Source organism: Anomaloglossus baeobatrachus, chromosome 7 (assembly GCF_048569485.1).
Source record: "Anomaloglossus baeobatrachus isolate aAnoBae1 chromosome 7, aAnoBae1.hap1, whole genome shotgun sequence".
Classification (NCBI taxonomy): Eukaryota; Metazoa; Chordata; class Amphibia; order Anura; family Aromobatidae; genus Anomaloglossus; species Anomaloglossus baeobatrachus.
Genome location: NC_134359.1, coordinates 164,698,597 through 164,712,922, shown reverse-complemented (window position 1 = coordinate 164,712,922; position 14,326 = coordinate 164,698,597). Strand labels below are relative to the sequence as shown.

Sequence of the window (14,326 nt, the reverse complement as noted above, 5' to 3'; positions counted from 1 at the left end):
CCTACCTCAGGTTAGACAGCAAAAATCGGCTGACAAATCCCCTTTAATGAACATCAGGTGTTTCCTTTCTTTAATGTCATCCATCCTGCAAGAAATTAGTGTTCTTTCTTTTTAAACTCCTAGATTCTCCTGACTCCAATTAAACACCAGTATATATATTTTTTCCATAATGGTGAATGACAGCCCTCCCCATCATTTCTGTAGAGTTCGTTTCCTTCTGTGCCTGAGGTCTACAAAGTCTTTATGTTAAAATCAGACGTCCGTGAAATGCGGTGAGAACAGTCCGCAATGTCTGGACTAGTCACAGGTGTTTCCCCCAAACTCGCCAGCCTCCTGGGTGTATACAGTGCATGAAGGGTTCCGGTCAGGAGACCCGTTGTCTATCTGGACATTACAATCCATACTTGGACCGTGTTTCATAGACGTCTGAATTTGTCCTTAGAGATAGCAATATCTAGTTCTCTGACCCAGTCCCTACTGCTGTTATTTTCCAGAAATTGTAACTTGCCTTTAGAAATGTTGATTCTATGTCCAGAAAGCGTCCCCTTTCTCCTTTGTCTGGATCTTGTAGAAATATAACATGTCATCTGCCAGGAATCACATTTTTACTCTGCTCTTGATTCCTTTATCCCCTTTTATTTGTATTAGGAAGGCGCCAAGATTTTACTGAACATATCCTTCTGACCACTAGATGGCGCAGTGGCACAATATATACCATTGTGTATACTCTGCGATGGGGAAAGGATTCCGCATATATAATACTATTCTTTTGGTGCCAGAACGATTAGCAAACCCCATACAAGTGGGAGAAATTTGCCACCAACATAAACATCTTAACATTATCTTCACAATCAAGAATATTGTCTCGTTTTTTCTTTTGAAAGTAGAAGTCTTAAACTGTGGCTAAGTGGTGTGATCAGAAGTTTCCCCATGATGAATGCATTCAGTGATGATGGCCTTTTTGCTGGAGACTGTTCATTTTATTATGTTACAGCATGTATCGTTGCATTGTGTTTTTCTCCTTTGTAGAGTAATGGCGTGCTGTCATTACCGCAGTATTACAGTGGCGTGACATTGTCACCTGCATTTTCGGTTCATTCTTCTGATTTTATTATAGTTACAATGCCTACAATATAATAAGTAGTATTTGTACGGGCGGTCATGTTTTCACACTTACACCTTTATTTATTGGTGTGTTGTTTCAGCTTGTTTCTTCATTTATAAATGGCCCCCTCTGAGCATTAGTCGGTGACCTTCCATAGTCCTTGTATTTGTCTCATTCCTCCCATAGTAATAGTAATGCTGCCTAGTTGCCATTTCTTGGATCCAGTAGTCTCCTGCTGTCCTGAGCTGACGTCTCTCTCCTTGACGGTCCTGCTCTTCTCTGCTCTGCTGCATTACATCTTTTGTAGAGGATGCCCGGTACATCGGCTATTTTGTACATCACTGCAGTAGTCTAAAGAATACATGAGGCTTTTTTTTATATTTCATGCATTTCACACGCTTTCCTGCCTTTTCTATTGTGTTTCATATTTTCCTAGTGACTTAATGTTGTCATCTGGCTGCAGTATTCATTTTTTTGCCACTATAAATTGTACCAATAAGTAATGCAGGAATGTGGAAGATGTGCTTTTTTTCTGGAATCCTATTTGTGAAAACTTGTTTTATAGCATGAAATGCAATCAACTTGTAGGCACTGTAGTATTTTTTACGATTTGTTTCATTTTTCTGTTCAAAAATTTTCAGCAAGTGCAGAATAAGTCATAACATAAATGGATGGTACTGTTATGCTGCAATTTTTTTTTATGATATTGCTCATTACCAATCATTAAAGTGGATCCATCACCAGACAGTACAAGCTACATGCATTATTAAATAGGTCTTGTTTACCTGATGAAGCTGGTGTACTTACCGTACTTTAAATGTCTATGTCAGAATGGTGGAATAATCCATTTTAAATTTTTTCCTTGACATTAAAGTGATCATTTTATAAATCTAGGTAGAGAATGACTTACCGGTACTCCTTTTCAGATGAGAAAACTTCATATAGGTTCATATAGCCATTGCCCACAAGGATTGTCAGGTCTAAGAGATCGGTTTAACAATGAATGCAAGCCATATTGGAAAATCCAATGACTGACTGATTATTTTTAATGTAGGCATTTTGTTGTCCTAACAACAAATTGATATAAAATAGAGCATGCGAGGGAAGAAGAGACCACGACATGGTCAGTGATGCTATTTTCTTTACTTGATGTAACTCTTATGTATTAAATACAGCTGGCAGGTTGTACACACTCTCTCTAGAAAATGTTTGTTATAATCTGCATTTTCTGTACATATCAAGGAACTTACAAGCTCTCTGTTAATTAAAAAAAAAATAAAATTAAAGAATTTTAATGAGAAAATGACATAGATTTTGTCTAAGGAGGTAATCAGTATAATGCATTAAATTGGCTGCTATCTTGTTTGAAAAAATGTATATATGCTGATCTAATACTGTAGCTACCGAGGGTGCTGAGGTAAGAGGCTGCTCACATTGCTGCCCACTCCGTCTATCTGATCTAATACTGTATATACCAGGTGTACTGTGATAAGAGGCTGCACACACTGCTGTCCAACCTGTTGATCTTATATACAGGAGATACCAGGGTACTGAGGTAACAAGAGTCTGCTTACACTGCTGTCCACCTTGTAAATCTCATCTTACCTCAGCACCTCTAATATCTTCAGAATTAGATGACATTGACAGGGTTGTCAGTAGTGTGAGCAGTCTATTCTTACCTTAGCACCCCTAATATCTTCAGTATTAGAAGAGGCTGCTCGCACTACTGTCCGGGAGATATCAGGAGTTTCTGAGGTAAGAAGAGGCCGTTCACACTGATGTCCACTTTTTTTTTTTTCTGGATAATGAGCTTTCTTCAGGTCACAGCAGTCACTTTGGCATTTGAAAAGACCAGGTGGAATGCAGTGCCAGCAGCAGTGATGAGGAGTGTGTGTCCATTTTGGTGGTTCAGTATAGACTCCTAAATTATATAATTAATTGGGTACAGTAATTCATTACAATATGTGCTGAACATTTTTTTCATAATAATTTGAGAGAATGAAGGCAGAAAGTGCAATAGGGTTTTAACTGGAAAAAGGGGTGCGTTAGATATTGGTGCCTCCTCACCTGAGGTGATTGTGGGGAAGACAACCACTGATGCGTATGAAACGGGCTGCGGCAGATCTACGGGTGACCAACTCCAAGGAGAAGACAATGAGAATATGTGGTTCCTCTGTGCTGCAATGAGAAGCCAGGTAAATGAGTCCAAATAGGATTATAAATAGTTTATTTTTACGCATTTCAAGGCAATCTTGCCTCTTCATCAGAATAAAACTTTAGACACTATGGTTTAATCCTGATGAAGAGGCAGGATTGCCTTGAAATGCTTAGAAATAAACCATTTATAATCCTATTTGAACTCATTTACCTGGCTTTCACAGCAATGCAGATGAGCCACAAATTCTCATTATTTTCATAAGAATTTGGGAAAGTTATGAAATGTCTTATAAATGTCTGTTGTATTTCTGGTCTAAGGATCTAGGCTTTTAGTTGAGATTAATCTGTGCTGCAGTTTATGTACATGCTCAGTAGTGAAGCTCCTCCTCTACAGATAAGAGGAGAAAGGCACAGGGAAGGAACGTCTGCACTCATCTGAGAACTGCTACCTCAAAACAAACTCATGGACTGCACAAATGTTATTTAGTACGTTTTTGTAGAAAACTGTTTTTTGTTTTTTTCCTATTTACTGCATAGTGCATTGCATATTTACAATTTAATAAAGTTTTTTTTGTGTTCTAAAGGTGTATTCCAATAAATATATATTTTATGTTCTATCTAAATAGCTTGATTATTGTATCATAATGGTGATGAAAAACCTTGTGTTACCATTTTACTACAGTAAATTTATCATTTAAACATGAGCCATGTATACGGGAGTTTGAGCCGGAGTCAGGGAAATTGAGGAGTCTGAGTGGGAGGTTTGGATTGCTGACTCCACAGCCTTGGTGAGCAGGCCCATGTTAACAATGAAGGAAAAATGTCATGTTTATTATCGTCCTCCTTTTTACTTCAGCACCCCTGGTATCTCCAGTATTAGATCATCACAGGGTGAATAGCAGTGTGAGCAGCCTCTTTTACCTCAGCACTTCTGGTATCCCTAGTATTAGATCATCAAAGGGTGAATAGCAGTGTGAGCAGCCTTTTCTTACCTTAGCACTTCTGGTATTTCCAGTATTCGATCAGGACAGGGTGACTAGTAATGTGCGCAACCTCTTCTTTTCTCAATACCGCTGGTATCCCCAGTTTTAGATCATCACAGGGTGAATAGTATTGTGAGCAGCCTCTTATCTTTTTTGAACCATAAATTTATATTAATAAAATGTGTCAAGTATTACATCATATTGACAATAAGTTCTCAACAGTCAACACAATAATAAGGGGGTTGGGGAGGGGAGAGGGTAGGGGAAATGGTGACATTAGTGAGCAGCCTCTTATCACAGCACTCCTGGTATCTCCAGTATCCGATCAGGACAGGTTGAATAGCAGTTTGAGAAGACTCCTTTTAGCTCAGCACTCCTAGTATCTCCAGTAGTACATTGGAAATCCACTTCTTCATACATAATTACATAACTATATAGGTTGCAAAATGAACTAGGTCCATCTAATTCAGCCTTCCTCCACCAATTATACATTTTTGTCACTAAAACATCTCTAACCGACAATATTGTGTGGACTGAGGAAATCATTCAGCCCTTTTTTGAAAAGCAGTTAGTATTTGCCATCACTACCTTTTTCAGTAAGATATTACACAGTCTCACTACTCTAACTAAAAAGAACCCTTTTCTATTTAACCCCTTAACGACCCATGACGTACTGGGGACGTAATGGATCGTGTGCAGTTAATCCCCGCCCCCTGCCGTGGGCAGGCGGCGGCGATACGCGCACATATCAGCTGTTTTCAACAGCTGACGTGTGCCTGCATGTTACGAGTGGAATCGCTTCCACCCGTGGCCATTAACCCCTTACATCTCGCTGCTAAAATCTGGCAGCGAGATGTATATGCGCGCCGCCATGACAGTGACTTACCCCGCCCCCATCGGAAGTCACGTGACATGATCACGTGACTTTCGGTGGTTGCCATGGTAGCACAGGGTCATGTGATGACGCCTGTAGCTAACATGAGTCACTTCCTCTCAATGCCGGAATACAGCCGGCATTGAAAGTAAAGGTGGTGTCACACACAGCGACGACAACAACCACGTCGCTGCTACGTCACCATTTTCTGTGACGTTGCAGCGACGTCCCGTCGCTGTCGCTGTGTGTGACATCCAGCAACGAGCTGGCCCCTGCTGTGAGGTCGTTGCTGAATGTCCTGCTTCATTTTTTCGTCGTCGCTCTCCCGTTCTGAAGCACACATCGCTGTGTGTGACAGAGAAAGAGCGACGAAATGAAGCGAGCAGGGAGCAGGAGCCGGCGTCTGGCAGCTGCGGAAAGCTGTAACCACTATAAACATCGGGTAACCAAGGGAAGACCTTTCCCTGGTTACCCGATATTTACCTTCGTTACCAGCGTCCGTCGCTCTTGCTGCTAGTGCTGGCTCCTGCTCTGTGCACATGTAGCTGCAGTACGCATCGGGTAATTAACCCTATGTGTACTGTAACTAAGAGAGCAAGGAGCCAGCGCTAAGCAGTGTGCGCGGCTCCCTGCTCTCTGCACTGTGACATGTAGCTGCAGTACACATCGGGTTAATTAACCCGATGTGTACTGTAGCTAGGAGAGCAAGGAGCCTGCGCTAAGCAGTGTGCGCGGCTCCCTGCTCTCTGCACATGTAGCGATGTTATGATCGCTGCTGCGTCGCTGTGTTTGACAGCTAAGCAGCGATCATAACAGCGACTTACAAGGTCGCTGTTACGTCACAGAAAATGGTGACGTAACAGCGATGTCGTTGTCGCTGTCGCTATGTGTGACCCCAGCTTAAAGCACCAAATCTGCAGTTCTCAGCTCTGTAGCTGTGATCTGCAGATAGGGCAGAGTGATCGGATTGCTGATCGCTATAGCCCCCTAGGGGGACTAGTAATATAAAAAAAAAAAGTAAAAAAAAAGTTTTAAAAAAAAAAAACCTAAAAGTTCAAATCACCCCACTTTCACCCCATTGAAAATTAAAGGGTTTAAAAAATATACACATTTGGTATCGCCGCTTTCAGAAATGCCTGATATATCAAAATATAAAATCAATTAATCTGATCAGTAATACAAGTAAACCTATTCATGTTTGGTGTCTACAAACTCACACTGACCTCAGGCATCACTTAGATACATCAGTTTTACCATATAGTGAACACGGTGAATAAAATATCTCAAAAACTATTGTACGATCACACTTTTTTTGCAATTTTTCTGAACTTGGAATTTTTTTGCCGTTTTCCAGTACACTATATGGTAAAACTTATGGTTTCATTTAAAAGTACAACTCGTCCCGCAAAAAACAAGCCCTCATATGGCAAGATTGACAGAAAAATAAAAAAGTTACGGCTCTCGGAAGAAGGGGAGCAAAAAACAAAAACGAAAAGTGCCCGGAGGCTGAAGGGGTTAACTGCCAAAATTGTCTTTCTTCAACCCACAATGAGTGTCCCCTGTTCCTTAGTATTGTGGCAGTCCTTTATATTGACAACACATGTATTTATACATATAAATGAGATCTCCTCTGAGACGTCTTTTTTACTAAAGCTGGGTTCACACTAAGCGACAGCGACGTCGCTGTTACGTCACCATTTTCTGTGACGTAACAGCGACCTTGTAAGTCGCTGTTATGATAGCTGCTTAGCTGTCAAACACAGCAGCCGAAGCAGCGATCATAACGACAAGCGTCGCTGTGCTGCAACATGTGCAGAGAGCAGGGAACCGCGCACACTGAGCGCTGGCTCCCTGCTCTCCTAGCTACAGTACACATCGGGTTAATTACCCGATGTGTTCTGCAGCTACATGTGCAGAGAGCTGGGAGCCGGCGCTGGCAGCGTGAGAGCGGCGGAGGCTGGTAACGAAGGTAAATATCGGGTAACCACCTTGGTTACCCGATGTTTACCTTGGTTACAGCTTACCGCAGGCTGTCAGACGCCGGCTCCTGCTCCCTGCACATTCAGGATTGTTGCTCTCTCGCTGTCACACACAGCGATGTGTGCTTATCAGCGGGAGAGCAACAATAAAAAAATGAACCAGGGCTGTGTGTAATGAGCAGCGATCTCACAGCAGGGGCCAGATCTCTGCTCAGTGTCACACACAGCGAGATCGCTAATGAGGTCACTGCTGCGTCACAAAAAACGTGACTCAGCAGCGATCTCGGCAGCGATCTCGCTGTGTGTGAAGCACACCTAAGCTAAACAAAACAAATGTTTCCAACCTCCTCTTATCATATGGAGGCCTTCCATTCCTTGTAGTAGTCTAGTTTCCCACATTTGAACGGACTCAACTCCTGAATATCCTTTTTAAAATGTGGAGCCCAAAACTGGATCCCATATTCTAGATGTGGCCTTATAAGTGATTATTGTTGGGATATATGATTGTGTTGGGATCACGTGGTCTAATCTCTCTTTTTATACACCCTAAAATCTTGTTTGCTTTAGCAACTGCTGCTTGACATTGTGTACTGCTGCTCAGCTTACTTGTAACCAGAATACCCAAGTCTTTCTGTTCTGTAGTCCTGAGTTTAATTCCATTTAATGTATATGCAGCAATAGGATTACTCAGTTTTAGGTGCATTACTCTACATTTATCAACATTAAATCTCATTTGAAAGTGTCTGCACATTCCGACATCTTATCCAGATTGTTTTGTAATATTGTACTACCAAGGTCAGTTTTTAAAATCCTACATAGTTTGGTGTCATCAGCAAAGACTGACAATTTATTCTCAATCCCAAATGTGACAATCCAGATGTCTAAAGGCTGCTTTACACGCAGCGACATCGCTAGCGATGTCGCTCATGAAAGCACCCACCCCCGTCGTTTGTGTGTCACGGGCAAATCGCTGCCTCTGGCGCACAATATCGCTAGGATGCGTAACACGTACTTACCTTCCTAGCGACGTCACTGTGGGCGGCGAGCAACCTTTTTTTAAGGGGAAGGTTCGTGCGACGTCACACAGCGGCCCGCCAATAGAAGCGGAAGGGGCGGAGACCAACAGCATTAACGACACGCCCATCTCATTGCCGGAGGACGCAGGTACGTTGTTGTTCGTCTTTCCCAGGGTGTCACACGTGGCGATGTGTGCTGCCTCAGGAACGACGAACAACCTGTGTCCAGAACAAGGAACGATATTTGGGAAATGAACGACGTGTCAACGATCAACGATTAGGTGAGTATTTCTGATCGTTAACACTCGCTCATAGGTGTCACACGCAACGACGTCACTGACGACGCCGGATGTGCGTCACGAATTCCGTGACCCCCGACGACATCTCGTTAGCGATATCGTTGCGTGTAAAGCAGCCTTAAGTTTCCTGTTGTTTGTTTTCAAATGGCCAGTGTAAGTAAAAAAAAATAAATGTAGCAGCCAGTTTTTCTATTGCTTTACTTTCTAATTTACTGGTAAATATAATATATGATCAGCATTATATTTTGGATAGATACCCTTCTTAATTTACTTTGGAACACCAAATGTACTAAGACTCTTGTGCTTGGTTCATTTGTGTGTCTTGTAGGACACATTTATTAACAGTTGGACCCCCAGCGCTCATATAGTTATTAATTATTTTGTCTTTCCTTGTGTGGCATCATTCATTTTAGAAGGCGGTAAATCGGACTCTGTTGTCAGGCTGGTAAATCTTTGCCTACAGAATGCACTTAAGTTACATTTTCCTCAATAATTAGGATTTTGATACTTAATCAGACACACTGACTATTTTAATGCATCTTTTATTTTTCATTGAAAGGTTGCAAGACCTTTTCCAGCAAGAAAAGGGCCGTAAGCGTCCGTCTGTGCCTGCGAGTCCTGGGAGAATGAGGCAAGGCGATGAGACTAAGGTAACGTTTCTCTGAGCCCGCAGCTTGCTTACATGTTGCTTTGCCCCTTGTTGAATTCTTACAGGGGATCAGAGTTTAGCTCCAGTCCAGGCGATAGCGGGGTTAAACCTAGAGCAGTGTGCCGGCTTGACTGTCCATTACCGATGTCCGCCTCTGGTGATTTAGTATTACAGAAGCTGGGCCTTGTTCAGATCAGTCAGTCCTGTCACTCCCCATGATGTTGTGACGCCCTGGGCAAGCCAGGGGTCACAGGTCACAACACCACACGCACCCCACATTCCCTGCAGGTACACCGAAGTCAAAACTAAAATCCTTGTTGCCTTCCTCCAGGGGCTGGTGTCCACACCAGGGGGTGGGCCAGGCGGTTGGCTCCACCCACCGAGTAGTTCACAGCCCTGGAGGCGGGAAAACCAGGCAGATCGGAGTTAGAGTTGAAAGTGGAAGGAGTAAACAGTGGAGTTGTAGTGACAGAGAAAAGTGACAGCAAGAAGCCTGAAGTTAGTCCGGGTGTGTGCCCCGGACTGAGACAGCAAGGTTGGCAGACAGCGGTGACCGTCTGCAGGAGAGATTGCTCGGAGGTTGCCGAAAGGACCGCGGACGGGTGGTGACCCATCGGTACCGGAGCGGTATACAAAGAACAGTCAGCACCAGGGCAGGGGCCTTTCGGATCCCGGCAAGGCTAGGAGTCGCCATAATTTGCCAAATCCGTCAGTGAAGGGGACTGTCTCCCAACAACCAAGTCCCGTTTGAAGGCAACAGTCCGACCGTGAAGGGGAGACACCGCCACCGCCAAGGCACCAGTTTCCCAGGGCCAGCGCCTGCGGGCAAGAGTGGGGCTCCTCCGGCTCATATCCAGGTCGGGGAGCGGGTTACCGGTGGGTATCCATCGCTACCAAAAGATTACACATAGGTGCAGGGAAGAGACCGTCACCGTCAACTGCAGGGAACATCAGCACCGTAACCGTCCGAGGGACCCGTCCAACCAGCCGTTTGTTTACCGAGAACTGTGTCGTGTTTACTGGCTGAGTGAGTACCTCCGTGCCGTGCGGCACAGCGCTGCCCCTGCACCTCTACAGGCCCCATACCCGCCTGTCCACCATCCAACCCCCTCACTGGGCCCCGGGATCACCAAATTCCCCTACCCACGGAGGAGCAAATCAACAACTGGCTGCTCCATACCATCACTCCCGGGCTCCCCAGACAGAGCAGTGGTGGTGTCCACTCAATCACCACAATCGTGGGTGGCGTCACGGACAATAGAATATCCCAAAAACCAAACCCCTTTCACTCACGGGCGAGGAGCGCCGCTAGAGTCCCCGGGATCCGGCCCATCGCTCGAGCCACCGAGCAGCGGCAGGCCGCAGCTGCAGCGGCAGCCGGACCCGAGCAGTGGGAGAGCGCGGCGTCCCCTCCTCCGCCCGCGACAATGTTGTTGCTTAATACAAGGTATCACTGCTTTCTCTATTGTATCTCATCACTCTACATTTGCAGAATCATTATGACAGTCGTATTTTCTGCTTGATTGATAGAAAGTGAAAGTCACCGGCTGCTGTGCCGTGTAGGCATTGTATAACCCAAACTCCCCAATCAGGATTAGTCACAATGCAGAATTGTTCTTTCCCTTGATGTAGTATGTATTGATCAGCACCATTTAATCCTCAACCATTAAGGGTATGTGCGCACAGTGCGTTTTTCGCGGCGTTTTTGCGCGTTTTTCGGGTGCGTTTTTGGCCTCAAAACTGCAGGACTTTGCTTCCCCAGCAAAGTCTATGAGTTTTAATTTTTGCTGTCCGCACACATCTGTTTTTTTTCAGCTGCGTTTTTGTGGAGCCACAAAAACGCAGCATGTCAATTATTCCCGCGTTTTTCACTGTGCTTTTCATCCATTGAGTTCAATGGGATGTTGAAAGACGCAATGAGAAACGCAAATAGCTGCGTTTTGGTGCGTTTTAAAGACCAAAAACGCAGCTATAAACGCAGGAGGTGGGTAGTAAAGTGACGTGTACAGGAAGAGTCTTCTGTCTTGTGTACAGGAAGCGTGAATCCTCCCGGTACCGTCACCGCCACTTCCACGTCCCGTCCTGTGCATGTACGCTGCCGTGCGGCGCTATGTACAGGCAGGAGGTGGAAGCGGCTGCGAAAACAAAAGTTAACAGTAGAAAAAAAAAAAAAGTTATACTCACCTGTCTGCAGACTCCCGGTGCCATGCTCCCATCTCCTCTCACGGTATCGCCACCCCCGCTCCGGCTGTGTGCAGACGGCCGGGAAACCTCCGATGGATGCAGGACCTGGCGATGGATCACCTGATGCAGTCACCTGACGCATCAGGTGATCGTAAGTATCGTGGTGACGCGGGCGCCCGGCCGGTATCAGCGGATGCGTCAGGAGACTTCATCCCTGATTTCCGGCAGCTGCTGCAGCGATCGGACCTGCGATTTGGTGCGTTTTTTTGCTGCGTTTTGCTGCGTGTTTGCTCACTGCGTCTTTATGCGTTTTTTATCAGTGAACAAAAAAAAAAGGTCTGATGTCATTTCCTTCTTCAATGTGTTCTTCATTCTCCACTAGTGTATGCAGAAGAGCAGACAGCTGCAGAACTACAAGGCTCAGCATGCTCCATCCAATAGTAAATGCAGGAGAGCAGACAGCAGCTGCAGAACTACAAGGCTCAGCATGCTCCATCCAGGACTGTATGCTTGAGGGAGAGTCAGGGGGAGCAGACCTACAAGGCTCAGCATCCTCCATCCAATAGTGTATGCAGGAGAGCAGACAGCAGCTGTCGAACTACAAGGCTCAGCATCCTCCATCCAATAGTGTATGCAGGAGAGCAGACAGCAGCTGTCGAACTACAAGGCTCAGCATCCTCATTCCAGGACTGTATGCAGGATTTCTTTGGCCCCCCCCCCCAAACAAAAAAAATGACGTGGGCTTCGCCATATTTTTGTATGCTAGCCGGGTACAGCAGGCAGGTACGGGCTGCCCCCAACCCCCAGCTGCCTATTTGTACCCGGCTGGGAACCAAAAATATAGGGAAGCCCTTTTTTTAAAATTATTTCATGAATTTCATGAAATAATTTAAAAAAAAAAATGACGTGAGCTTCGCCCAATTTTTAAGTCCAGCCGGGTACAACTAGGCAGCTGGGGATTGGAATCCACATTGCAGGGTGCCCATGCTTTCTGGGCACCCCCGCTGTGAATTGCAGTCCCGCAGCCACCCCAGAAAATGGCGCTTTCATAGAAGCGCCATCTTCTGGCGCTGTATCCAACTCTTCCAGCTGCCCTGATGCCGGGTGGCTCGCTGGGTAATAATGGGGTTAGGGCTAGCTGTATAGCTGGCCCTAAGCCCGAAATTCATGGTGTCACGCCAATATTAGACATTATCACCATGAATTTCTAGTAAAGATAAAAAAAAAACACAACACACAGAAAAATATTTTTATTAGAAATAAAACACAACACAATTAGTGTCTCCATCTTTATTGAAATAAAGAACCCCCCCTCCGCAGTAATCCTGGGTCAAGGGTCCCGCGCCGTCCAATCCGGATCCAATATTATCTGATCGGTTTGCTGGAAGGCAAAGCGATCAGATGATGTGTCAGGTTCTAGGGGCTGAATCACATGACACATCAGCTGATTGTATAAAAGCCGATTATACAATCAGCAGATGCATCGGTGCAAAAAAAAAAAAAATAAAAATACTCACTTATGTGCTGATTACCGGCAGCTCCTGCAGCGGAGTCTGATCCCGTCCGATCGCTGCAGCAGCTGCCGGTAATCAGGGATGAAGTCTCCTGACGCATCCGCTGATAGGTGAAGCCGGCCGGCCGCTGGTGTCAGCCCGAGACTTACGACCACCTGATGCGTCAGGTGACTGCATCAGGTGATCCATCGCCAGGTCCTGCATCTATCGTACTGCCCGGGGAGACTGCACACACTCGGAGCGGCGGTACCGGGAGGAGATGGGAGCGGGCATGGCACCGGGAGGCTGCAGACAGGTGAGTATAACTTTTTTTTTTTTTCTACTGTTCACTTTTGATTTCGCAGCCGCTTCCACCTCCCGCCCAGACATGGCGCCGCACGGCTGCATACATGCCCAGGATGGGAGGTGGAAGCGGCGGTGACGGTACCGGGAGGATTCACGCTTCTGTGTTTACTAAGCAACCGCCCATAATCGCGGGACCGCGCTTTCGGTGTAGTCACTGCTCCGCGCTCTTCCCATCTATTTCCTGCCTCGGGGCAAGATGGGAAGAAGGCGAAGTGAGGTCAGCAGCAGCGCGCTTGCGCAGAAAGAAGCAGGCCGAGGGGGAAAGCGCGGTCCCGCGATTATGGGCGGTTGCTTAGGAATAAACATCACAGCACCGCCCATAATCTTAACCCTGCGTGCACGTCACCAGCGGTGACGCTGGGCACAGTGCTCATCCCCGAGAGATGGGCACTGGGCATGCGCGGGGATGGCTGGAGCAGTGGGCGGCGTCCAGAAGTATTGAAATCAGCGATGGGGGCGGCATACAGGACCAGGGGGCAGAATAACGGCCATCAGGCAGCCCGCCCCCGTGACGGATTTACAGAATCAGAAGCCAAAAAGGTACAACTTTATAAACACTTTTTTTCGGTCAGAAAGTGGGCACAATCATAACAGGGACCTTTATAGAATGCAGCCCAGGAGCTGCAGAGGGGGAATCTGTTAGGTTTTAGGGGACATTTCTGCTGACAGGTTCCCTTTAATACAATGAACCTCACACTGTTAAAATCCAATTATTCTTTCTCCGCTTTGTGAAAACTGGAATCTGTGTGAGGAATAGAATATGTTCTCCAGGTTGTGCAGGGCAATTAGTGAGCGAATGTGTGTGTTTTGAGATGTCTTCTACTTAAAGTGCTATTATCTCACTGAACGTTAGATGCAGGCAACTAATGTGTCTGTCTTTGATATCCAGGTCAGTGGCATGGATGCATCTCCACGCAACTCCTCTCCTGCACAGAATGGGGACCGAGGTTGGCATTTTTTTTTTACCCTGTGAAGGATTTACTGTGATATGTATAAATATCTTTGATTGCTCAGGAATTAAGGGTTTAACTGTTACCTTTTAGTCCTAGTCTCATCTCCAATTACCACCATCAAAATGACTGTAAGGCTATGTGCACACAGTGCGTTTTTGGCTGCGTTTTTCGGGTGCGTTTTTGGGCTCAAAACTGCATCACTTTTCTTCCCCAGCAAAATCTATGAGTTTTCATTTTTGCTGTCCGCACACTTTTTTTTTTAAGCTGC

The 14,326-nt window shown here is 45.6% G+C and overlaps 1 protein-coding gene across 2 annotated transcripts in view; it reads left to right on the top strand.

Moving 5' to 3' along the window:
* PIKFYVE (phosphoinositide kinase, FYVE-type zinc finger containing) overlaps positions 1 to 14,326 on the top strand; it is a 460,760-nt gene that overhangs the window by 320,854 nt on the left and 125,580 nt on the right. For both annotated transcript variants that reach the window (XM_075317792.1, XM_075317791.1), the window contains 2 exons: positions 8,973 to 9,063; positions 13,995 to 14,052. In XM_075317792.1, the coding sequence (XP_075173907.1) occupies positions 8,973 to 9,063; positions 13,995 to 14,052 (149 nt within the window). The remainder of the gene's footprint in view (positions 1 to 8,972; positions 9,064 to 13,994; positions 14,053 to 14,326) is intronic.